Consider the following 23,449-nt stretch of genomic DNA (forward strand, 5'->3'; position numbering starts at 1 on the left):
GGATGGTTGTGAGCCACCATGTGGTTGCTGGGATTTGAACTCTGGACCTTCGGAAGAGCAGTCGGGTGCTCTTACCCACTGAGCCATCTCACCAGCCCGTTTGTGTTTTTCAAGGACAGAGTCTCACTATGAAGTAGCTCTCTAGCTGTCCTGGAACTCACAGTGTAGACCAGGCTGGCCTTGAGCTCACAGGAAATCAGCCTGTCTCAGGGGCTGAGTTTAAGAGTGCTGGGATTAAAGGTATATGCCACGAGGCCTGCTGGAAGTGAGTGTTCTGAGAGCTCACTCTAGCTAGCGGGGCTTATTCAGAATGCCTCCTGGGCCCAGGGGAGGTAGCTCAGTCAGTGGAGTGTGCACCTGGCAGGTATGAGCCCCTGAGGTCCTTCCTCAGCACAGCATCCACCTGCTAAGATGCTATGGGTCTGTAAGCCCAGCACTCAGAAGGTAGAGACAGGAGGATCAGAAGTTCATGGTCATCCTTAGTTAGCTGTTTAATTCGGGTACATGAGACTTGTCGAAAGATAGATGGATGGATGGATGGGCGGGTGGGCGGGCAGGCAGGCTTCCATCTTTGCTCCCTGGTAAGTCCTTGTTTTGGTCCTAGGATGTGTGATCCTGATCTGCTATTTCAGCCTTCAGCTTGCTTCCACCTTCTGCTTTCTCCATTAGATGGTTTTATTTTCTTCTCTTATATTTTCACATTCTTTTCCCCATCTATCTTTCTCTGCCTGCCAGAGACTCCTGCCGTCTGTGCTGGGTTCACATATGAACACAGGTACATACCTCAGCCTGCTGACCTTCTGTGCCTCAGGACACATTTCTATTCCTAATTTGCTTAGTTTGTTATTGTGTTCCCCGCCCCCACCCACCACCTGACAAAGTATGCTCTACCTTCCTTTTTCAGATTCCAAGGAAATAGACCGCAGCCGAGCAAGAATCAAGCACAGCGAGGGGGGAGAGATCCCCCCTAAGTACTTCGTAGTCACCAATAACCAGCTTATGCGGGTGAAGTACCTGCTGGTGTATTCCCAGAAGCAGCCCAAGAGGTAAGAAGATGGTCCCTCCCTGGGTTAGGAGATGGCTGCCGACTGTGTTCAGTCATCAGCATCCCTTTCCCCAGCCTCAGGTCTCCGGTGTATGTAAAGCATGTTTCTCATAATGCTGGATGACAGAGGAAGAAGTTGGGAAGTCAGAGAAGATGCTCAGGGTCCTCAGGTGGACTGGCACTAAGTCATTTTAATGCATTATTGGAGTCTGCAATGTAGCTTCCTCCAAACCCACAGTGTGTGTGTGTGTGTGTGTGTGTGTGTGTGTGTGNGAGAGAGAGAGAGAGAGAGAGAGAGAGAGACAGAGACAGAGAGAGACAAAGAGAGACAGAGAGAGAGAGAATGAACCAGGGAAGCCAGAAAAAGGCATCAGATCCCCTGAAGCCGGAGTTCCATGCTATTTAGTTGAAAAAACTCTATTCCTAACTGATTATCCTTAGCGAGTGTTTCCAGTGCATGTTAGATGGCTTAGAACACCTCCCGGAGTAACAAAAAGATTCCCCAGGCTGATAAGAGCGCATGCCATCACACTTGACAACTGGAGTTCAGTCCCTGCGCCCCACATGGTGGAAAGAGAACCGATTCCCATGGCTACACACACACACACACACACACACATGCGCGCACATTAGTAAAAAAGTGATTTTAGATTCCCCAGCTCAGATTTGTATCAGTTCATACATAAAATACCTTTGCTAAGTCACTGTCTGGGCAGAACTGGGTCATCCTTTTAGATAACAAACCCTTATCTAAGGAAGAAGAAGGAAAAAAAATGATTTATAAAAGGTGATTAGAAGAGCTAAAAAGGGACAAGTCGGGTGAGCTCATTGCGAGCTGTCTTGGTGCATTTAGAAAATGTCCTGTTGAAAGGTGTGTTGGCGGTGCCAGGGCAAACCGCCCCGGCCCTTTCCAGCCGCACGCACGAAGCTTCACTTAGCAGCTCACACAGAAGATGAAATTCATCCTGTCGTGTTCTCTGAGCCAGAACTTCTTGCATACACTTAAAACAAAAATGTTTTTCCCGAGTTGCCAACACTCTCTCCCTCCGGGCAGGGCCTCGAGCCAGCTCTCCTGGTTGTCCAGCCATTGGTTCGTGATCATGATGTCCCTGTATCTGCTGCTGCTGCTCATCGTGAGTGTCACCAACTCCTCTGCATTCCACCACTTCTGGAAGAGTGTGAAGAGATGATCCCAGGTGCTTGGAGTGGGGCCACTCACCGTGTGCCTTATGGAAACTTGTCCTCTACCTCCTGTGTGTCACATCCGGTCAGGTCGAGTCTGGGGACCGTTTGCAGGGGTGCACAGGACGAGTTTTATATGCCATAAGTGTACTGATTGCCTTTGTTGATGTGCCCAGACACAATCCAGTCAGTGGGGGATCCCTGGCCCCTCACTTGTCAGTTTCAGGGGTGCCCTACCCTCTGTTTCTTCCTAAATAGTCTAGGGAGGTGGCTCTTCAGCCAGAGCCAAAGGAAAAAGTCCTGCTGCATTTAAAAGTGTCCAAGCTGTCCGTGGTGTGTTTACAATCGCCCAGATGGAGGCCGGCCCTGATGCTAATGCCTTTTGGAAGACAGAACGTGTGCAACGGGAACAATAAATCATTAGGCGACTGCCTTGTTTTGACTCAAGACACCCAAGAGGGACAGTCGTGTTTCTCATAAAAATATCAGTGGGATCGTTTGGGGATTCCACCGGCTTTAGTCTGCGGGTGCAAAACATTTTAACAGTTTTCTCAGATCAACAACCGTCTCTGCCACAGCTGTACCCCCTCCCTCCTTAACCACACAAGAGGAGGAGCCACAGGCGGGATAACAAAATGCAGATTTAACAGTTAGCAACTCTGTCATCTTTTTCTAAAAATGACCAACTGCTGATTACAGCTCAAACGGAACCAAATGTTTGCGTTTCTGTTTTTGTTGTCATTTGTTTGACAAGTTAGCCTCTATGAGCCAAATAGAGGGGGAGATGTGTGAACCTGGAGCACCAAGTGGCTGCATCCACAGCCTCTTTCTGGTTTTTGTTATGGAGAAGGGTCCAAGCCATAGGCTCACCGGGGTCCTCATTCCCACAAAGCTGCCTTGATACCCAACACTCTAGGCTCTCAGGGGCCCGGCAGCCTTCACAGCAGAGGCCTGCCTCAGTGGTCTCCACGGGCTGAGCCTCCGTCCGAGAAGCCTGAGGTTGAGTGGTAAGCAGAGGCCCAGCCATCCTTGCTGTGGTGTTTATCCCTCCTTCCTGCCAGGCTTCAGCGGCAGAAGATCCCTGTCTGCTGGGAATGGAGTTTCCATAGAGAAGGAGAAAATCATTTTTTTCCTATAATTTGTAAAGCTTGTGAAAAAGCCACTATCGTGATTTTTTAAAATCAAGTAGTGGGACATTTAAAAAACAATAAAGATATTTTCCTAAATACCAAGTTGTCTGTGACTGTCTGCAGCCTCAGCCCAAGTAAGCTGTGTGTGTTTGTGAGTGGGGTCGGGGGTCTGAGACAAGTCAGAGGCCTGTACCACATTCCCTCCAACCAAGCCTCTCCTACAGTTTTCCAGCACCATTGGCTGGGGACCAAGAACCGATTGCATGAGCCTACGGGAACATTTCATAACTAAAACTACAACACAACTTCAGTGCTCTGTCCCACAAATCACAGAGGCTGCACTCAACTGAAACCTAAAAGAACAGTCGGTATAGGCTGAGAGAGGGAGAAAAGTGTCTCAGACAGTGGGACTAGGCAGAGAGCTTGAAACCTCAGGGAAGCAGAAAGGCGGAAGGAGATGAACTGAGCCAGCTAGAGAGCGAACAGGGCAAAGCTAAAGGACAGTTGGGGTGCTTTGGTTGTTTTGAAGCAAGGTGTCACGTAATCCAGGTTGGCCTCGAACTTCCTACATAGTTAAGGATTACCTTGAACTTCTGATCTTCCTGTCTCTACTTCCTGAGTGCTGGGAAAACCAGGTACGGGACACCGGGTCTGGTTTTTTTTTTTTTTTTTTTGGTTTTTAAATTTTTTTTTTATTTTCATGTGTATGGGTTTTGTCTGCATATATGTCCGAATCATGTGTATGCAGTACTCATGAAGATAGGAAGAGGGCACCATCCCCAGAGATGGGAGTTTAGTTTTTAAAGCCACCCTGAGGATGCTGGAATCAAACCTCAGGCTCCTCTACGAGAGCAGCCAGTACTCGTCATCCCTGAGCCACCTCTTCAGCCCCGGTTTTAAGTTTTTCCATGTGTTTTGACCCCAAGGCCTTCTTCGTGCCAGGCAAGCATCTACCACGGAACTATAGCTGAAGCTCCCCACTTCCAGTTTTAAAAGGAATTTAAACATTTCCCAACTACAGGTCTCAAGCACTGCATATTTTGTACAGTGAATGTGCCAGCCCTGGCGGAGGGTCATAGGAGGTGGCGTGTGACCTCTTGGTACCTGGAAACGATCAGGAAGGAAAGGAGACAAGCTCCAGGAGACTCTGCTCCACTCAGCCCCTGCCTAAGCTTAAGGCAGATGCCAGCCATTAGAACAGTGGCTCAGGAGAAGGCAAGCTGGCAGCCCTGGGGTAGGGCTCTGGAGGAGAAAGCAGCTTCCTCTCTGTCTTATGTACCCAACATGGAGGAAAATGGCTGGGGTAGTTGATGGCAGAAGTGGTCAGATGGCTCAGGTATCACCCACTACCTCACACTGAGCCCCTGCTGCCCTGGCCATGTGCCCTCCCAACTCTGCCAACTACACATCATTGTCTCGAGTGCAGCTTTCTGAGAGGTGTCAGGTGGGCCTCTCACAGGTAAGAAGCTGCCTTTGAAGGGCTTGGAATCCTGTGAACTAAGAGTGTGTGTTCCTGAGTAGATGAGAGAGGAGCATATGAGAGTCACAGTTGATTCTTATTAATTCATTCCACTAAATAGCAATCACCTCCCAAACCAGGCCAGGGGTGGGGACTTGATTTCAAGAGGCCAATTCAGGTGTTTTTCTTTATGACATGCCCCCATCCCATCTGCGATCATCCACTGCAAAACCCAGGAGGTTTGTGTTGGCATGGAATCTGCAGAACTCGCCCTCCCCGTTGCCATGGTGAATGCTAGGCCCCCCGGGGTTAGACACAGTTCTTCATGGGAGCAAACAGGACCACACCCTCCCTAAGCCCCTTTAATACCCCCCCAACCCTCCCTCCACCCCCCATGCTCAATCCCCTGGGTTTTCCATCTCTTGGTCTTTGTTTGTTTTTGCCTTTGTCCACTCCTACCATGGGGTTTTGTTTGTTTCCCAACTGTCTGGTGCTGCGCACCATGGAGACGGTGTCCTGAGCTGCCTCTACCCTTGATCTGGTTAGGAACCCCTCCACTTTGCGTGTATCTCCAACCTGATGTTCACAACATCCAAAACAAACCCCGACATTCCAAAGCAAGATAGAAACCGCCGTCCCCACCCACTCTGCTGGCGCTCTGGTCCACCTGGAAAGGGTTTTTGAAAATTTCCAGTGTTCCACAGCAGTGTCCTTGTGCTGAACGGAAAGCGGTGTCTGTTGAGCATTTTAGATCCAAAGAGCTGTCTTTGGGTGGGTGAAGTTGATGTGGTACACTTGAGAGACAGAGGCAGGCAGATCTCTGTGAGTTCAAGGCCAGCCTAGTCTACACAGAGAAACCCTGTTTCAAACAACAACGACAACAGAGAACCATGTACAGCGATTCCATAGGACCAGAGTGTGATTCCTAGGACCCATGGGGTAGGGGACTCAGGTGGATAGATAAAGATGGATGATGAATAATCTGTAGCCTAGGCTGGCCTAATAGCTTGTGGCAATCCTTCTGCCTTAGCCTAGTGGATTTTTGTTTTGTTTTTGATTTTTCGAGACATGGTTTCTTTGTGTAGCCCTGGCTGTCCTGGAACTCACTCTGTAGACCAGGCTGGCCTCAAACTCAGAAATCGCCTGCCTCTGCCTCCCAAGTGCTGGGTTTAAAGTTGTGCACCAATGTCCTGCTTGCAGTACATAACTCTTGACAGCTGAGCTGAATCCCCTGCCACCGAGTATAGTTTAAATGGAAAGTCTCATTCTATTTTTTTTTTAAAGATTTATTTATTTATTTTATATATGTACACTGTTGCTCTCTTCAGACACACCAGAAGTGGGTGTCAGATCTCGTTTCAGATGGTTGTGAGCCACCATGTGGTTGCTGGGAATTGAACTCAGGACCTCTGGAAGAGCAGTCAGTGCTCTTAACCACCGAGCCATCTCTCCAGCCCAAGTCTCATCCTTCTAGAGTTTTGATTCCCTCCCTCATTTCCTCTGCATCAGACCATCTGTTCTTGTTGCCCCAGGGTCCACGCACCCTCCTGGTACCGACTGCACTCTGACTCAGCCCCATTTCCTCCTCTCCCTGGATCCTGGTGAAGCAGGCTGACTGTCTTTCCATCATCCACCCACTCTGAGCAGAGCAGTAGCTGGCTTCAGATGTGGGCATGAAACCCAACCGGATAATAAAGTCTCAGCAAGATGAAGTCCAGTTGTGGATGCTCCTGGAAAAGAGACTTGTATTTCCCCTGGTCCCAGCAGTGGAAGGCTGACCTTCTGCTGACCTTTCTGCTGGCTTTGTGACTTCGCATTTTGTTTTTGAGGCACGGTCTGCCGGTGTAGCCTGACTTGGGACTCAGCCTCACTGCCTCTGCCTCCTGAGAGCTATATTATAGGTGTGAGCTGTCCTGCTGGACCCTGTTGTCACCTTGCTCCCTCTTCAAGCCTCAGACTGATACCAACACAGTGGGAAGCAGGGCACAGAACCTGTGACAGTGTTTGACACTGAAACAAGTGCTTAAAACCAGGCTCTTCACTTGGTGATCAATGCATTCTTTGTGATTTAACAAAGCTAAACTGGGTCTGGTGAGAGATAAAGGAGTGTGTATTGGTGGAAGGGGTTCTTAGCTGATATCCTCAGCTGTCCCGGATTCTCTTAGGTGTAAATCTATGAATTATTGGGGGGCACAGGGGATGTGTTGTTTAAGCTGACGAGTCTGGATCACTGAGGTCTGATTGCTGTTATGAGCCATGGATGCTCCCACAGTGCACTCAGATGTACACAAGTTGAGAGATGGACCCCAGAAAGGGTGGACCTGTCAGCTGGGGCAGGCATAACTAATAATGGAAGCAGGCAGGCACAGGCTCCAGCTGGAGAAGCTGTCTGAGGGACAGAGACCCTGGCTGACAGTGAAGAAAGGCTGCGGTGCCAGCACACACAGACCTAGAGAGGGTGGAAAAATCCCCCTCTCTAGAGCCTAAGGCTCTGCCTGGTTAAGCAGGGGCCACATGGTGGTGCCAGGAGTAGATCCCATGGGGAGCCTCCTCTGATGTTCACTCATTAGCCAGAGCCCTGCACTTACCCTGGTCACCTATCTAGCCCAGTCACTGCAGGTCCAAGAGGTGAGCATGAGTGAGACCCATAGGACACTGAATGAGGGGTAGGCAGGGGGCCCTCCCTCCCATCCTGGCTGCTGCTCAGCCTGCTGTGATGATGATTTCTTCGAGACCACGAATCCAGGAGCTGCCAGCAGCCAAATCCTTCTCTGATTGTCTGAGTTGTTCTGGACATTAGAGAGTAAACAGTCTCCGCTGTCTGGCCAGCTGTGCTGAGCAGTATTTCTGTCGTCTGCTGCTGCTGGCTGGCGAGGTTACAATGCTGTGTTCACCTCCAGCTGAGGTTCTGGGGAGCCTGGAAGTGGCAGTAGGGTGAGCAGGAGCCTATGAGAATCTCTAGATTAGAGCGGACAGACACTCTTTCTGAGTCTCTGTTTTGTTCCAGTATCAGGTATTTCAGCCTCAAATCCTGGTTTGAGATTGTTTGTTTGTTTGTTTGTTCTGTTTAAGACAGGGTCTCACATAGCCTAGGCTGCTCTCAATTGTGCACGTTAGCCGAGGATGACCTTAAACTTCTGATCTTCCTGCTTCCACCTCCTGAGAGCTGGGATCACAACCTACACCAGCATACATTGGTTGATTCAGTGCTGAGGATGCAACCCAGGGCGTCAGGCATGCTAGGCAAACACTGTCGACTGAGCTGTTGTGTATCTCAACTTGGATTTCAACGCTGTTGGTTGGGGGGAGTCCCCTTACAGGGTCACTGTCCCTGGGGTTGGAGCCCTTTACCTGGTGCCAGGGATTACCTGGGATACTTGAAATGTGACCTGCAGCTGTCACACCCCAATGGTTTGTTTCACAGAAGTGTAAAGAGAGATAGATGTGAGGCAGAGTGAGACTGGAACCTTGACCTTTGATCCCTAAGCTTTGGAGTGATGCGGACATTGCTTGATGACACGATGGGCAGCCCATGCACTTGAAGGGGAGCGGGGTGTTCTCATCCTAGGCCTGTTTTGGAGATCAAGCTCATGGCTGGGCTGTTTCCTGTCAAGAAGACGGAAAATTACTGTTCCCAGGCTCTGCTAAATCATCTTGTTAGGAGCAGAGCTGGTGTGGCAGGGTCTCTCCTACTGTCTGAGAGTCCAGCGGTTTGGTCTAAGCTTGGCCAGGTTGTGAGAGGAGCCAGGGACTAAGGGCAAAGTCCTCAGGAAAGGGAACCCCCTCCCCCAACACACAGCATCTGCTTCTGTGCCCGTGGATCCTGGCTGTGGATTACTGAGGGGAGGGGGTGGGAGGGGAGGGGGTGGCTTCCTCAGCCATCTGCAACAGAAATTCCTTCAGGATCCCCATCTCTTTCTCCCTTCCCAGCTGTCGACAGGAGGGGAGGAGTCAGACAGTGTGGGAGGGTTGGGGTAGCTCAAGGGTCTCTTGGACAGGTGTCTCAATCCTGGTTTGGCTTGGGCCTCAGGCTGTGCTCTTCTTTGTCTAGCTGTCCATGTCTGTGTGGGTTTGTGTGATCCTCTTGGGCCTGCCTGTGTGGGCAGCTGTGTTTCTGGTGGGAGACAGTTTCTTTGGTAGAAAGGGTGCTTATGTGTATTTAGGCCTGGGTGTAAATGTCCACACTGAGTAAGCCTTTGTATGTGGGTGTCATGTAGGATAAACCATGGCCTTCTGTGTCTTCTCAGAGATATGAGGTCATTTTGGAGTCCATGTGACCTTGTCTTTAGAGATGTTAAGCTTAGGCAGATGTCTGTGGAAATATGCATTCTTTTTTTTTCTATAGTAGATGCAGAGTCTCTGTGAACATATGGGTGACAGCTTTGTATTTAGGCAGAAGTTCTCATCTTAAACCCATTGATTCATTCATAAAATTACATCCTCACTGATGCAGGAGACATTTCTGAAGTGCTTGCTCGGTACTGTCCTGTACTTGGCACTGAGAATCTAGAGCAGTATTGGTGACCCAAGAAGAACCATGCTGGGACCTGCTGGGACCCTTCTTGTCTATTTTGTATGGGATGGACCTATGACAGGAAAAGATCTAAGAGCAATATACATCAGTTCGTGTGTCGAGTGTATACCTTTGCCTGTACAGGTCTGTGTGACTGCCTCCATGGTAGCTGTATGTATGTCTGCTTGCTTAAAGGGCTTTCCCCTGCTGGGGTTGACTTAGGACATTTAAGGTGCTGGGGTGCTAGAAGATCAAGAGTTCAAGATCTGGACTGGAGGAATGGCTCAGCAGGTTAAGAGCACCGACTGCTCTTCCGGAGGTCCTGAGTTCAATTCCCAGCACCACATGGTGATTCACAATCATCTGTAATGGGATTTGATACCCTCTTCTGGTGTGTCTGAAAATAGCAACAATGTACTACTCATATACACAAAATAAATAAATCTTTAAAAAAAAAAGAGTTTAAGATCCTGCTCCTATACCCAGTTTGGGTCTGACCTGTGGAATAGTTTAGCATAAAACTACAGAATGAAGGTTAGTTTAGAGAATTTGGTTAATACTTTTTTTTTTCTTTTTGGTTTTGGTTTTGGTTTTTTTTTTTTTTTTTGAGACAGGGTTTCTCTGTGTAGCCCTGGCTGTCCTGGAACTCACTCTGTAGACCAGGCTGGCCTTGAACTCAGAAATCTGCCTGCCTCTGCCTCCCAAGAGCTGGGATCAAAGGCGTGCGCCACCACTGCCCAGCTGGTTAATACTTATTAAAACATTTAGTGTGTGTGTGGGGGGGGGGAGAGAGAGAGAGAGAGGGAGAGAGAAAGAGAGAGGGAGAGAGGGAGGGGGGAGAGAGGGAGAGTGGGAGAACATGTAAAGGTCAGAGGACAGCATGTGAGATCCAGGTCTCTCCTTCTACCTTATGAGTCACAGGGATTGAACTCAGGTCATCAGGTTTGGTGGCAAGCAAACCATTTTGCTGGCCCCTGAGTTATGTACTCATTTATTTATTTATTTATTTATTTATTTAGGTTTTTTGAGACAGGGTTTCTCTGTATAGCCCTGGCTGTCGTGGAACTCACTCTGTAGACCAGGCTGGCCTCAAACTCAGAAATCTGCCTGCCTCTGCCTCCCGAGTGCTGGGATTAGAGTTAAGTACTCTTTAAGCTCCATTTAGGAGATGTTCCAATCTGGAATTGTTGGGTCTCCTTAGGGAGTGTTAAGAGCATTAGGGAAACCGATATGGGAAGGGTTGAGGAGCATGGCATCCGGTAAGTGGGTGCTCAGTAAATACTTGCTTCTGTCCTTGCCATACCCCACCACTCCTGGGTCCAGTGGACAGACCAACTGAATTCACTTAAACCTCATGCTGGGGAGTTCGGGCCTGTTGTGATTTGGGAACGGTGCAAGAAAACCTAGCTATTTCCTTAGTGCTCAGTGAGCGGTTCCCTCCGCCTTTTCACTTTCTTCCGAGGTGGAGCTTTGATACCTTGCAGTCTCACGGACACAGAGGTTCTATGAGTCACAGGTTCAAGGCCCTCTTCCACCTGGACTGTCTCCAGTCTAACTCGGGGCTGCAGCATGCTGCACTCAGCAGGATCGGGCACAGGGTAGGGCTGGGTCAAGTCAGGCCTCAGCTCCTTGACATGTCTGTACCTGCTTGCCCAGCCCAGCACTGGCAGCTGTCCTCATGGTTGACATTCTTAGGTGGGGATATCTCTGCTCCTGGCATGGTTAGCCTTGAGATCTGGGTGCATTGGGGACACAGACCTCCATGACTCCTGTCCCCTCGAGGCCTCTTAGAACAGCTGAGTTCCAGGAGGGATAACACACAAGGAGTGTGGGGCAGGGCAGGAGGCAGCTTGGGTTAGTGGGGTGCTCATCTTGGGAATCCCCTGGAACCTGTTAACGCTGGCTGGTTCCTCTGCTCTCCTGAAATATCCCTGACCTGGAGGGAATGAAGGAGGGGTGTAGGGTGCAGTCAGGGATGCAGGCTGGGAAATGTGCTGAAACGGAGCTCAAGGTGGCTCCGGGCCTAGGGAAGGCAGGTGAGGGTCTTCCTGCACTTCCGGGCATCCTGACACCTCACCCTCCTCCCATTGGCACTGACAGACATTTGGCCCAGAGTGCAGGGTTTCTTTCACGGGTGGGAATGAATTACAATCAGGAAGACCCTATGGAGTCTTGTGTGTGTGCTGCTCTCAGGTCTCTGTAGCCCAGGTTAGAATTAATCTCACCATGTAGTGCAGACAGGTCTCAGACTTGCCACAATCCTCGTGCTTCAGCTTCCCGAATGCTAGGATTCCAAGCATGTGCCACCAAACCTGGTCCCTGAGGGTCTTTGTGACAGTTCCCCGACAACTCTAGATTTTTCTGTTTGGGATCAGAAATGGGAATTTTCCTACTGAAAAAAAAAAAGTATTGAAAGGAAGGGAGACATTGGTAGGTTGTAGCCAAAGTAATGTGTTTAAGGAAACTTCTGCTTCATGCTGGCCAGGGCAGGGAATGTCTGGTCAAAGAGCTGGTGACGGCCAGGGTCTCTGCAAGTAAACAGGTCGCCTCTGATGGCCAATGGCCGCTCTGAGCTCATTTCCCTCAGCGGGTGAGATGGGGAATGACGTCATCAGGAGTGGGGCCTCCTGGTCATGGAGTTGGTCAGTGAGCAGGAGAGAGGCTACAGGGCCGCTGGCGTCTGATGGGGCTGTTGGTTCTTGGGAACAGCTGCTTCCCATAGAAGCCACTAGGATGTCCTCCTACGCATCTTCCAGGGTGGGACTCCAGCCACATCCATGACCCCACAGCAGAGGTGTTTCTGGGGATGCCTGGGATTAACTGTCCCAGCCCTTACTTTCTACACAAGACCTTGCCCTCATCCAGGATCAAGGCCTCCCTTGGACTAAGGAAGGTCACTGAGGGTGGGTTCACTTAGAGGTACAGGCTCATGTCCTGTTCCCCCATCCCCACCCCACCCCCCCAGAGCTTGGGCAGTGGCAACGTGCAACACAGCCTGTCTCCTGGGGGTAGGCAGCCAACTCCAGCAGGGGAGTTTCCATGAGCAGAGAGCCCAGGCCTGGGGGGATGGTGGTTGGGAGAAGGGAAGCCACAAAGCCTTCTCTGTGGTTCCACAGGCTCTTCCTGAGCGCTGCCACCCCAGATGAGGCTTTTATGGGGTCCAAAAACCCTCCAGCAGTCCCTGAGCCCCAGCTGCCAGGGGTGGAGACAGGTTCACAGTCTCTCTACTCCCCCACACCGCAAGACTTCACTTCCTGGCGGGAGAGTCATGAACAGTGGAACTCAGTAGAGAGTAGGCCAGAAACTTCTTGGAAGGAAGCCTGGGTCTTTTGCTTTGTTGTCACCCCAGGATTCACTGTGGGCTCATCAGTCAACAGACCCACCCCACTGAGCAACCCACCCAACTTAAGGGCTGCTTGACCTGATTTGGGCTGAACCAAGACCTCGGGCTGGCTGACAGGCTTGACAGTGACTCTTTATTTATTTATTTATTTATTTATTTATTTAGGTTTTTCGAAACAGGGTTTCTCTGTGTAGCCCTGGCTGTCCTGGAACTCACTCCGTAGACCAGGCTGGCCTCGGAACTCAGAAATCTGCCTGCATCTGCCTCCCAAGTGTTGGGATTAAAGGCGTGCGCCACCACTGCCTGGCTGACAACAACTCTTGATGGACAGCTTGTCTGACCACAGGGCCAGTCTACAGTTCATCTCCTTAGTCAACACTCCCCTACCTAGTTTGTGCCAAATCTTTGCTGTATGCGGCAGATATAGGCACAAAGATGGAAGGCAAGATTCCTGATTTTAAGGAGTTGACAAAAAAGCAAGAGATGAGTGTGATCTACACTTTTTTTTTTTTTTCATCGTGAAGGGAGCAGATGAGGTTCTATGGAAGACAGTTGTCTATAGATAGGCCTTACCCTGGTTACAGTGGGGATGGAGAATAAGAAAGAACCATGCAGGAACATGTGAAAGAGGCACCAAGTAAAGAGAAAAACAACTCTGAGATATGGGGTCCCCCTAATCTTAGAACAAGGGAAGACCCAACCGTGAGGCATGGGGCTAGCCTGATCTTAGAACAAGGAGAAGACCTGTGTGTGCCTGAGGCATGGGAGTAGCCGAAAGAGTAGAGGTAGGTTGGAAATCACAAGCCACCTTGGGGAGGACTTAGGTGTAGGGAAAGATCTTGGAGACTCCAGCAAAAGTGTGACACTTCCAAGAGCACAGAGGATGAAATGGATGTCAAATATCTGAGGAAGAAGTAATGCCAATTTTACAGTCAGTCTTCCTAAAAACTGACAAAGAAGGAAGGAATACTTCTTCACTTACTCCTCAAAGCCAGTATCACCCTGACAGCAGATACAAAGATATTCTAGAAAATGAAAAAAAATCACAGGTCTACCAAACCCAGTGGCCCAATCACTTGAGAGGGTGAGGCAGGAGGGTTGCTGAGAATTCCAGGCCAGCCAGAGTCACATGGTGAGTCCCAGTATAAACACAGTTTCAGAGAGACAGACAGACAGACAGAGAGAGACACACACAGACAGAGACAGAGGGAGGGAGAGACAGAGACAAAGGGAAAGAGAGAGAGGGATGGAAAGAGAGAGACAGACGAAGGGAGGGACGGAGGGAGGGAGAGGGTGTGAATTATAAAACATAACCAACAAAGGACTTCGATGTAGAATACAGTTTTTTTTGGTGGTTTTTCTTTTCTTTTCTTTTCTACTCATTATTATATATGTCAAGAGGATAACTCTGAGGAGCCAGTTCTTCTCACGATTTTTGTGGCTTCTTGGGATTGAACTCAGATCATCGGGTATGTGCAGGCTTTTCCCAGCTGAGCCATCTTGCTCGCCCTAGAATATAAGTTTTTAGAAACAGTCATGTGTGGTAGTGCAGGGAGTAGGGACAGGAGGTCAGGAGTTGAAGGCTATCCTTAGCACACAGCAGCCACGAGGCAAGCCTAGGCTATATGAGGTCACAGCTTTTAAAGAGTGACAGCTGAAGTTGACCTCTCACTTACACACACACACACACACACACACACACACACACACACGATGGCGTTCACTCTGTTATGACCTGTCCCCTTTCATGTTGAGGAACGTGCCTTGATTTCTCAATGCATCTTTCCGATGATGCACATTTGGGGTGCTGGAAGCACTTGTGTACCTACAAGTCTTTGTGTGGATTTCTGCCATCATTTGGTAAATACTGAAGGAGGCGTGTGGTTAGCTTTCTGAGTGACTGTTGGGCCTTTTCCCACCTCACAGTAATACTCACATTCCCACCTCCAGCTCGCCACCAAGTTGTTCCATGAGCATTACTCTACACTTCCTAACGCCATGGACGAGTCTCTCAACAAGCCTCATAAAAAAAGAATCCATCATTGTAAACGAATCTGTAGAGATGTAAAGTGGATCAGCAGATGGACAAGAACAGGAAGTGAATCGGAAGAGCTGGCTTTCAAAGGAGCCTGAGGTCTTCTGTAAGTAACTCCAGGAAAGTCAGCGCTGTACACACCTGAGCACACACACACACACACATGCGCACACACATGAGCACACACATGCGCACACACATGAGCACACACATGAGCACACACATGCGCACACACATGAGCACACACATGCACACACACATGTGCACACACATGTGCACACACATGCGCACACACATGAGCACACATGCGCGCACACATGTGCACACACATGCGCACACACATGAGCACACACATGTGCACACACATGCGCACACACATGAGCACACACATGAGCACATGGGCATGAGGAAGCTTTACGGGGCTGTTTGCTTCTTTTGTGTGTATGTATGGACCGAGGTCAACGTCAAGTGTCGTCCTCTATAGCTTGCCACTTTATATATATATATATATATATATATAGCTCTGGGGTGCTGTCCCAGAACTCACTCTGTAGACCAGGTTGGCCTTGAACACCCAGTGATCCGCCTGCCTCTGCCTCCTGAGTGCTGAGATTACAGATGTGTGCCACTGCACTCAGCTTTTATGGCAGAGCCAAGTCCTGAACTCAGTTCCTTGTACTTGGATGGCAAACACTTTACCACTGAGCCATTGCCCGGCCTGGCGATTGTTTACGTCTTTCTTTCTTTTGGTTTTTCAAGACAGGGTTTCTCTGTGTAGCCCTGGCTGGCCTCAAACTCACAGAGATCCACCTGCCTCTGCCTCCTGAGTGCTGGGAATAAAGGTGTAGGCCAGCATTTACTTACTTTAAAAAAATCATTTATTTATTTTATGTATATGAGTACACTATAGCTGTGAGCCTTCATGTGGTTGTTGGGAATGGAATTTTTTTTTAAAGATTTATTTATTTACTATATGTAAGTACACTGTAGTTGTCTTCAGACACTCCAGAAGAGGGAGTCGGATCTTGTTACAGATGGTTTGAGCCACCATATGGTTGCTGGGATTTGAACTCCGGACCTTCGGAAGAGCAGTCGGGTGCTCTTACCCACTGAGCCATCTGACCAGCCCCGGGAATGGAATTTTTTAGAACCTCTGCTCACTCCTGTCAACCCTGCTCACTCTGGCCCAAAGATTTATTTATTATTATACATAAGTACACTGTATGTCTTCAGACACACCAGAAGAGGGCATCAGATCTCATTATGGGTGGTTGTAAGCCACCATGTGGTTGCTGGGATTTGAACTCAGGATCTCCAGAAGAGCAGTCGGTGCTCTTACCCACTGAGCCATCTCGCCAGTCCACTTACTTACTTTTGATGTGCTGTTTCTTTGTTCTATCAATGACAAAATGTATCTCTATCTATCTATCTATCTATCTATCTATCTATCTCAGATTGTAGAAGTATGTGAAATATTAACTGTATGCTAACTATATCTCAAAAACAAATCTGCTTCAAACGCCAGGAGGTAGGGCTGAGGATGCAGCTCAGTTAGTACAGTACTCGCCTAGCGTGCATGAGGCCTTGTGTTCAATTCCCAGCACCCCATAAAACTGGGCATGGTGGTGCACACCTGTAATCCCAGCACTGGGGAAGCAGAGGCGAGAGAATCAGAAGTTCAAGGACATCCTCAGCAACATCAAGAGTTTGAGTCCAGCCTATATTATGTGAGGCCCTGTCTGAAAAAGCAAACAGCCTGGCCTGGCATCCCAGACCAGACATATAGGGCTGAGGCTGCAGCTGGCCTGAGTATGTGGGAGAGCCTCCTGGGGCCGGGAGTTAACTGCAGACAGGAGTCTCTCATTCCTCCCAGTCCTGACTCAACATGTGGCGACAGACCATGCACACAGCAGCCAAAGTGATCTTGAAGTTGTAAATCTGTTCCTATCATTCATCAGCAAGTGACCCTCGAAGCTTCCCCTGGTGTCCAAAGCCCAGTGTCCTGGCCTTGCCACCTCTGTGCTCTTGTCTCCAGGCACTCACTGCCTTTTAGGCCAGTGTCCTTCCTGCCCTGCGGTCTTGGCCTGGTGACCCCCTTCACTGAGTTAGTGTCCACTGATGCCTCAGACCTTAGATCGCTCTTCAATAGGATTTCCTCCACAGTCTCGGGCCACACAGATGAACTCTTGTGGCTTCCTGCCTCATCTTCCATAATGCTATCAAAGTGCACAGTTATATTACTTTTTCAGAAATTTTAGGGCCTACAAGATGGCTCAGTTCTTGTTGCACAAACATGGAGACCTGAGTTTGATTCCTGAAAGAACCCATACAATAATGGAATGAGGGAGCCCACTCCATAAAGTTGTCATGTGACTTCCACACACGAACCATGGCATGTGTGTCCCCCACACTATGCATACATACACATAATGATAAATAAAATAAAACAAAATTTAAAGAGTTGTGGTTTGGCTTTGTTGCCCAGGATAGCCCCGAACTCCTGGTACAGGCTTGTTACCCAGCTTTGCAGGAGGCTAAAGCAGAGAATCCTTGATCTCAAGCATTTAAGGTCAGCCTGGGCTGCATATCTGTGTGTCTCTCTGTCTAGTTATCTGTCTGAGACAGTCTAATGATTTGTATCTAAATAACCAACTGTGGCAGAAGCGGTGAGGTGTAATGTCTGAGGCAGGCCAGAGAGGCATCTCTGCTTTCTTTGTGGATGTTCCCTTTCAAAAGACAGTTGCCTGGGACTGGTGAGCTGGCTCAGTGGTTAAGAACGTGGACTGATCTTCCAAAGGTCCTGAGTTCAAATCCCAGCAACCACATGGCGGCTCACAACCATCCATAATGAAATCTGATGCTCTCTTCTGGAGTGTCTGAAGACACACTACAGTGTGCTTATATATCATAAATAAATAAATATTAGAGAAAAAAAAGACAGTTGCCAGCCAGTGGTGGTGCATGCCTTTAATCCCAGCACTTGGGAGGCAGAGGCAGGCAGATTTCTGAGTTCGAGGCCAGCCTGGTCTACAGAGTGAGTTCCAGCATATGCTTTCTATCCTAGCACTAATGAGGCTGAGGCAGAAGAACTGCCATGAATTCAAGGCCAGCCTGGACTACCTAGCAAGACTATCACAAAAACCAACCAACCAACCAAAGTCACCAATTGCCCTTTTCCCCATAAAACAGAATAAAAAGACAGTTGCCATGCTATGAGCATGCCAGGGTCACAGAGAGAGCTACATGAAAGTTAGTGAGAAAACTCTACTGAGAACTTGGCCCAAGATCGGCACCAACTGCCAGACGTGAAGTTCAGAGGCCTTTAGTATGCTTCTGGGTCTTAGGCCATTTCCTGTTGCTAAACCAAAATACCAGAATCTGAATACGTTATAAAAACAAGATGTTTATTAAGCTCACAGTTTTTGAGCCTGAAAGTCTAAGACTTCCAAGTTCTGCAAAAACTATATTAAACCCTTCCAAGGACAATGTCCCTAGTGATCCAATTCCCTCTGATTAGGCCCCACTTTCTGACAGGTCTATTAGAAACATCTTCACACTGGATGCTAAACTCTAGCACACGAACATGATCAGACCACATACAAACCATGATACCATATGGTTACCGCCATATGAGGCTGAGTAGAGGTTGCCTTGGGGAGTCGATTCTCCTGGAACCATGAGAGGTATGATTATTGCATGAGTCACTAAGTTTGGGAATAAGTTCAGCAGCCATAGACAGCGGGAATAGAGCTTAGTAAATACTTCGTTGTTTTGTTTGAGACAGGGTCTAGTTAACCTAGGTTGGTCTTGAACTTATGTCTTAGTCATCCAAGAACTGGGATGGCAGGTCTGTATTCCAATGCCTAGCTCCAGTAAATGCTTGGAATGAACAAAAGTAAAGAGGTCTGCTTAGCTATAGCTGTGTTTTGAGCTCTGTTTTTCCTTCCCCAACAGATCTGGAGATTCACGAAGTCCAGTTCAATATCTCAGAGGGTAGTCCATGTTCTTGATAACCATTCTTGGTTGGGGAGAGGCAAGAAGAACTCTGCTCAAAGCAGGAGTCATGGAAAGGTGTCTTTGAGGCTCAATTAGTAGAGTGCTAGCCATCTGCATGAAGCCCTGAGTTCGTAGCCCTGGGTTTGAGTGCAAACACTGCATGAACCTTGTGACCCCAGCCTGTTGAAGGTGGAAGCAAGGAGATCAGGCGTTCAAGGTCATCCTCAGCTACACAGCAAGTTCAAAACAGACAAGTCCCTGTCTCCAAAAAAAGAAAGAAAAGTGTGCTCTCACTGTGTGCTTTTATGCTAGGACTGTGGATAGTTTCAGGAGAACAACAGCAATTTGCTCTGTGGAACAATTTCCAATGTGCTCTTTCTGGGAAGACATTCCCAGACTCTGTCTTTTATTAGATTCTCAACAGAATCTGTGGTCCGGACACATTAAGAACAATTTTCTGGTCCAATTATTTCAGTTTTTAGGTCAAGAAATAGATCTTACTTCCTTCTGGAAATAATTCTGGATAAAAGAAAAAAACTATAAAAAATAGACTTGTGGACTGGCACGAAAGCAAGAAATATTCAAGCTGAAAATATTTATAATCTCACAGCAATCTGAACTATGAAAGTGTCTTTTGCTTTAAGAACATATTTATTTATTTCTACAATTTTACTTTTTACTATGGTGAAGAAACATGAAATATGTTTGGGGCAGTGGTAGTGTAGACCTTTAATCCCAGCACTTGGGGTTAAAGAGATAGGCAAATCTCTGAGTTCAGGACCAGTCTAGTCTACAGAGTAAGTTCCTGGACAACCAGGGCTACTACACAGAGAAACCCTACCTTGAAAAATCCCAAAACAAAATAAAAGAAAAAACCCACTATGACATCTGCTGATGTGGTAGCTATACACATAATCACAGCTCTTAGGGAGCTGAGGCAGGAGCATTCCCACAAGTTTCAGGGTGGCCTAGGCTATAGAATTAAAGATGAAAAAAGAAAGAAGGAAGGAAACGAATAAAGAGCCTCCTCCCCAAAAAAGGGCTACCAGATCTTCAATGTTTTTGTTTGTTTGCTTTTTGAAATCGGGACTCACTCTATATAGCCCTGCCTGGCCTGGAATTTGATATGTAGACCAGGCAAGCTTTGAACTCATAGAGATATATTTGCCTCTGCTGTCCAAGTACTTGGATTATAGGTGTGTGCCACTATGCTCAGTTTAAATATTTGTGTGTGTGTTTTCACATTTATTTATTGTGTGGGTACACACATGAAGAAGTCAGGGAAGGACTTGTGGGAGACTCCTCCTTCTATCATGTGGTCTTGGGTACTGAACCCATGTCTACTGAAATAGCAGCAAGTGCTTTTAACCAATGAGCCATCTCTGCAGTCCTGAGAACCTATCTTAAAACAAGATAGAAGAGTAGGAGAGACACCTGAGGTTGGCCTCTGTGGGACTGTGACAGGCAGCCTGGTTTCTGGTTGAGCTAGGTTTTAAACCCCGGTGACTCCATAGGTGACCCCTGCAAGGGACAGTAGGCATTTTGCCACACTCCTGACACAAGGCCTCAGCTCTCCATAATTCTGTGGCCATCAGTCACGTAAGGGCAACGCCCCCAAGCCCTGCCCCAAACTCCTCTACAGGTAGAGAACACGTAGCCTCAAGGCAGATCTCCATTTTAATGAGGTACCTAAAGGCCTGGAGGCTTAGCCAATAAAATCCCCTTCCCAGACACTCCTCCCTGCAAAAGGCATTTAACCTTAGGCCCGCCCTGAGAAAGCAGTACGCTTTTACTCCTCACAACTCTGCCATGACAATAAATGCTTTAAAACCAGGAACTGTCTCTTCTCATCCGGACCTGCCGTGGGGAGCAAAGGAGCAGGCTTTCATCTAAAGAGCTGCGTCTGGTCTCTTGCAAAAGGCCTCAGCGCTCCCAGCCATGGTCTCCACCAAACCAAGCTGCCCACGGAGCAAGCCAAGGACGCTCATCCCTGAGGGACCCAGTCAGAACTCTCTTCCCGCCCTTCCCCCTCAGCCCTGGGCTAGATCCATCTTCGGGCCCCCATTCTGTTCTTAGCTCTTCCGAGGCATCCAGTGGTGTCTGGAGTGCCCAAGAGTCTGAGAACCTGACATCTCTAGCCTCCGTGCAGGTTCAGGGACCCCCAAGTCAACTCCAGCAGTCCCCGGGGACCTCAGACTGTGCTCCCTCAACCCTGGATCGGGGTCCCCCAGCTTCTCATAGCCCAACGCCCACCCTGCGCTGGTGTGGGAAAAGCACAATCAATACTGCCCAGCCCTGGGGCAGACATGGGCCACCTTTTAACCCACACACATACTATGTGGCATGTGCACATTCAAACAAACACTACAGGTAAACTTTTAAAAGATATATATTTTACAAAGTTGCAAAGGAGAAAAATTAGATAGGAAATAAGTATTGGAAGCGGCAGTACACACCTGTAATCCCAGCACATGGGAGGCAGGGCAGGAGGAATGTGAGTTCGAGGCCAGCCTAATCAGGAGCATGAGAACCTGTTTCTAAAATCAGAACCTGAGAGTCAGGCTTGTGGCTTGGTGGTAGAGTACTTGCCTAGCTCTAGTCATGTCCAAGGCTCTTCTCGGTAAGGGTGTACATGAATGTATGTATGCAGGCGTGCATAAATTGTGTGTGTGTGTGTGTGTGTGTGTGTGTGAGAGAGAGAGAGAGAGAGAGAGTGCATTTGAGCATGAGTGTGCACGTGCCTGTGGAGGTCAGAGGGCAACTTCAGTTGCAGCCTCTGCCTCCTCCTCCTGCTTCTTTAGTCTTTTGAGACAGGGTTTCACTTTGAATCTGAGTGAAGCTGGCCTTGAATTTATAGAGACCCACCAGCTTCTGCCTCCCAAGTACTGGGATTAAAGGTGTGAGACACCACACCTGGTTTAAGTTCCTTCCACTTTTTATCTGAGGCAAGGCCTCTTATTGTCCTAGAATGTCACTAAGTAGGCTAGGCTGGCTGGCCAGCAAGCTTTTGGCATCTGCCTGTCTCCACCTCCCATCGTACCATCTCTGGGATTACAAGCATGCCCTGACACGCCTGGCTTTTTATGTGGGTTCTCGGGGTCAAATTCGGGTACTTGGGCTTGTGAGACAGCACTTTACCAACGAAGCTATCTCTCCAGTCTCTGTAACTTCTAGTTTTAATGCCTGGAGCTTCCCCACTTGGGCTGTCCTTCCGGTGTGCCCTCAGTAGGAAAAACAAACCTGAAGGCACCACGTTTCCCCAAGGAGAGGCGGAGCAGAAAGAACACCGGAAGGTGGGGGGAAGCCTTGCTAGTTTTAGAGAGAAGTACTTCAGGGGACCCCTCCCCTGTATCTGTCATATGGAACAGCCTGGAGGTTAGAGTAGCGGTAGGAGAGGTTTGTGGCCTGAAGAAGCTGGGAGCTAGCCTGGAGACTTCAATATGTGTTAAGGGCATGTGCTAGTAGGGAACTAGATGTCCCCATTGCCTATAGGGGAGAATAGGGAGGGAGGGACTCTTCCCAACAGACAGAGCCAATTCCCAAGATTCTGGGGAACTGTGTACTCTCACTGATCCACTAGCACACTTTTTATCCCTTCAGAGTCGAGCCTGAGCTGAGCCCAGGCTGTCGTTCTATGGTTGGGGGCCAGCTTGGAACCTATCATTCATTCATCATTGCCCAAACACTTGAGATGGAGGGCTGCATGCAACCTCCAGAGCAGCCTTTCCTGCAACCACAGTTCCCCCGGAAAAGGCAGTCAAGTCTTGCTGTGGCACAAGTCACTTGTGGATCAACCAAGTCCCCTAGCCCTAGGCTTGTTCACTGTCAATGAAGAAAGTGGGCTGAAAGACTGAGGGCTCTGGTCTCTGCTGGGGCCAGGCAGAGAGAGGCTGGGCCTCCATGAGGCAGAACCTGGTTCTCCTGCTACATACCTTCCTCTGGGCTGTGGAAGCTCCTTCCAGATTTCCCCTCCCCAGGAGGAGGAAAGCAGATGCCAGCTCTCCCTAGCATCCTTACCTGCACAGCCCAGGCCATATACTTTCTCCATACATAATCCTCTAGTGAGTGTGGCCATTAGTTCCCAGGGCAAAGAGAAGCATGATGGTAGCAGGGTGGCCTTGATCCCACATCCCAAGCTCTCATGGCTAACAACAGTCAGGGCCTGGAGAGGAGAGTCCATTGGTCAGCTGAACAGATAGCTAGGTGTTGTCTGGTGAGAACCAGGACCTGCCCTGGTGAATGAGATCTCTAGGCTAGTTTGTTGGGTTGTGGCCTGGGACAGAGCTAGTGACTCCCCTGTGGGCAAGGCTGGCTTAGGAGCTCTGAGCTTAACCATAGGGACACTGATTGCGTGCTCTCTCTCTCCTCTCTCTCTTTCTCTGTCTCTCTGTCTCTCCCACTCTCTCTTTTCCTTACAGTGGGGCATAAACTGGGAGAAATCAGTAGTATAGTATTTTTGAACATCAAAACAGAAGCAGAGAGTCATCTTGGAAAGGGCTTTTCTAGCCTGGGACTAGGTACTCTGTGTATGTGCACGTGTATGTTCATGTGCACATGTGTATGCAGGTACATGTGTGAGCGAGCATACATGTCATAAACAGAGCTAAACCCTGGGTGTCTATTCCTCAGGAGCCATCTGCTTTATATTTTGAGACAGGGTCTTTGGGACCTATCATTTGTCAGTGAGGCTGGCCAATGAGCTCCTAGGATCTGCCCATCTCTTCCCCAGGGCTGGGAAAATAAGCA

General features: G+C 48.8%; 1 protein-coding gene across 2 annotated transcripts in view; it reads left to right on the forward strand.

Annotated features, from left to right (window-relative positions):
• Parp16 (poly(ADP-ribose) polymerase family member 16) overlaps positions 1-3,453 on the forward strand; it is a 25,568-nt gene extending 22,115 nt beyond the window's left edge. For both annotated transcript variants that reach the window (XM_021171823.2, XM_021171824.1), the window contains 2 exons: positions 905-1,046; positions 2,100-3,453. In XM_021171823.2, the coding sequence (XP_021027482.1) occupies positions 905-1,046; positions 2,100-2,235 (278 nt within the window). In that variant the 3' untranslated portion in view covers positions 2,236-3,453. The remainder of the gene's footprint in view (positions 1-904; positions 1,047-2,099) is intronic.
• The last annotated feature ends 19,996 nt before the right edge of the window (positions 3,454-23,449 follow it).

This window comes from Mus caroli, chromosome 9 (assembly GCF_900094665.2).
Source record: "Mus caroli chromosome 9, CAROLI_EIJ_v1.1, whole genome shotgun sequence".
Lineage (NCBI taxonomy): Eukaryota > Metazoa > Chordata > Mammalia > Rodentia > Muridae > Mus > Mus caroli.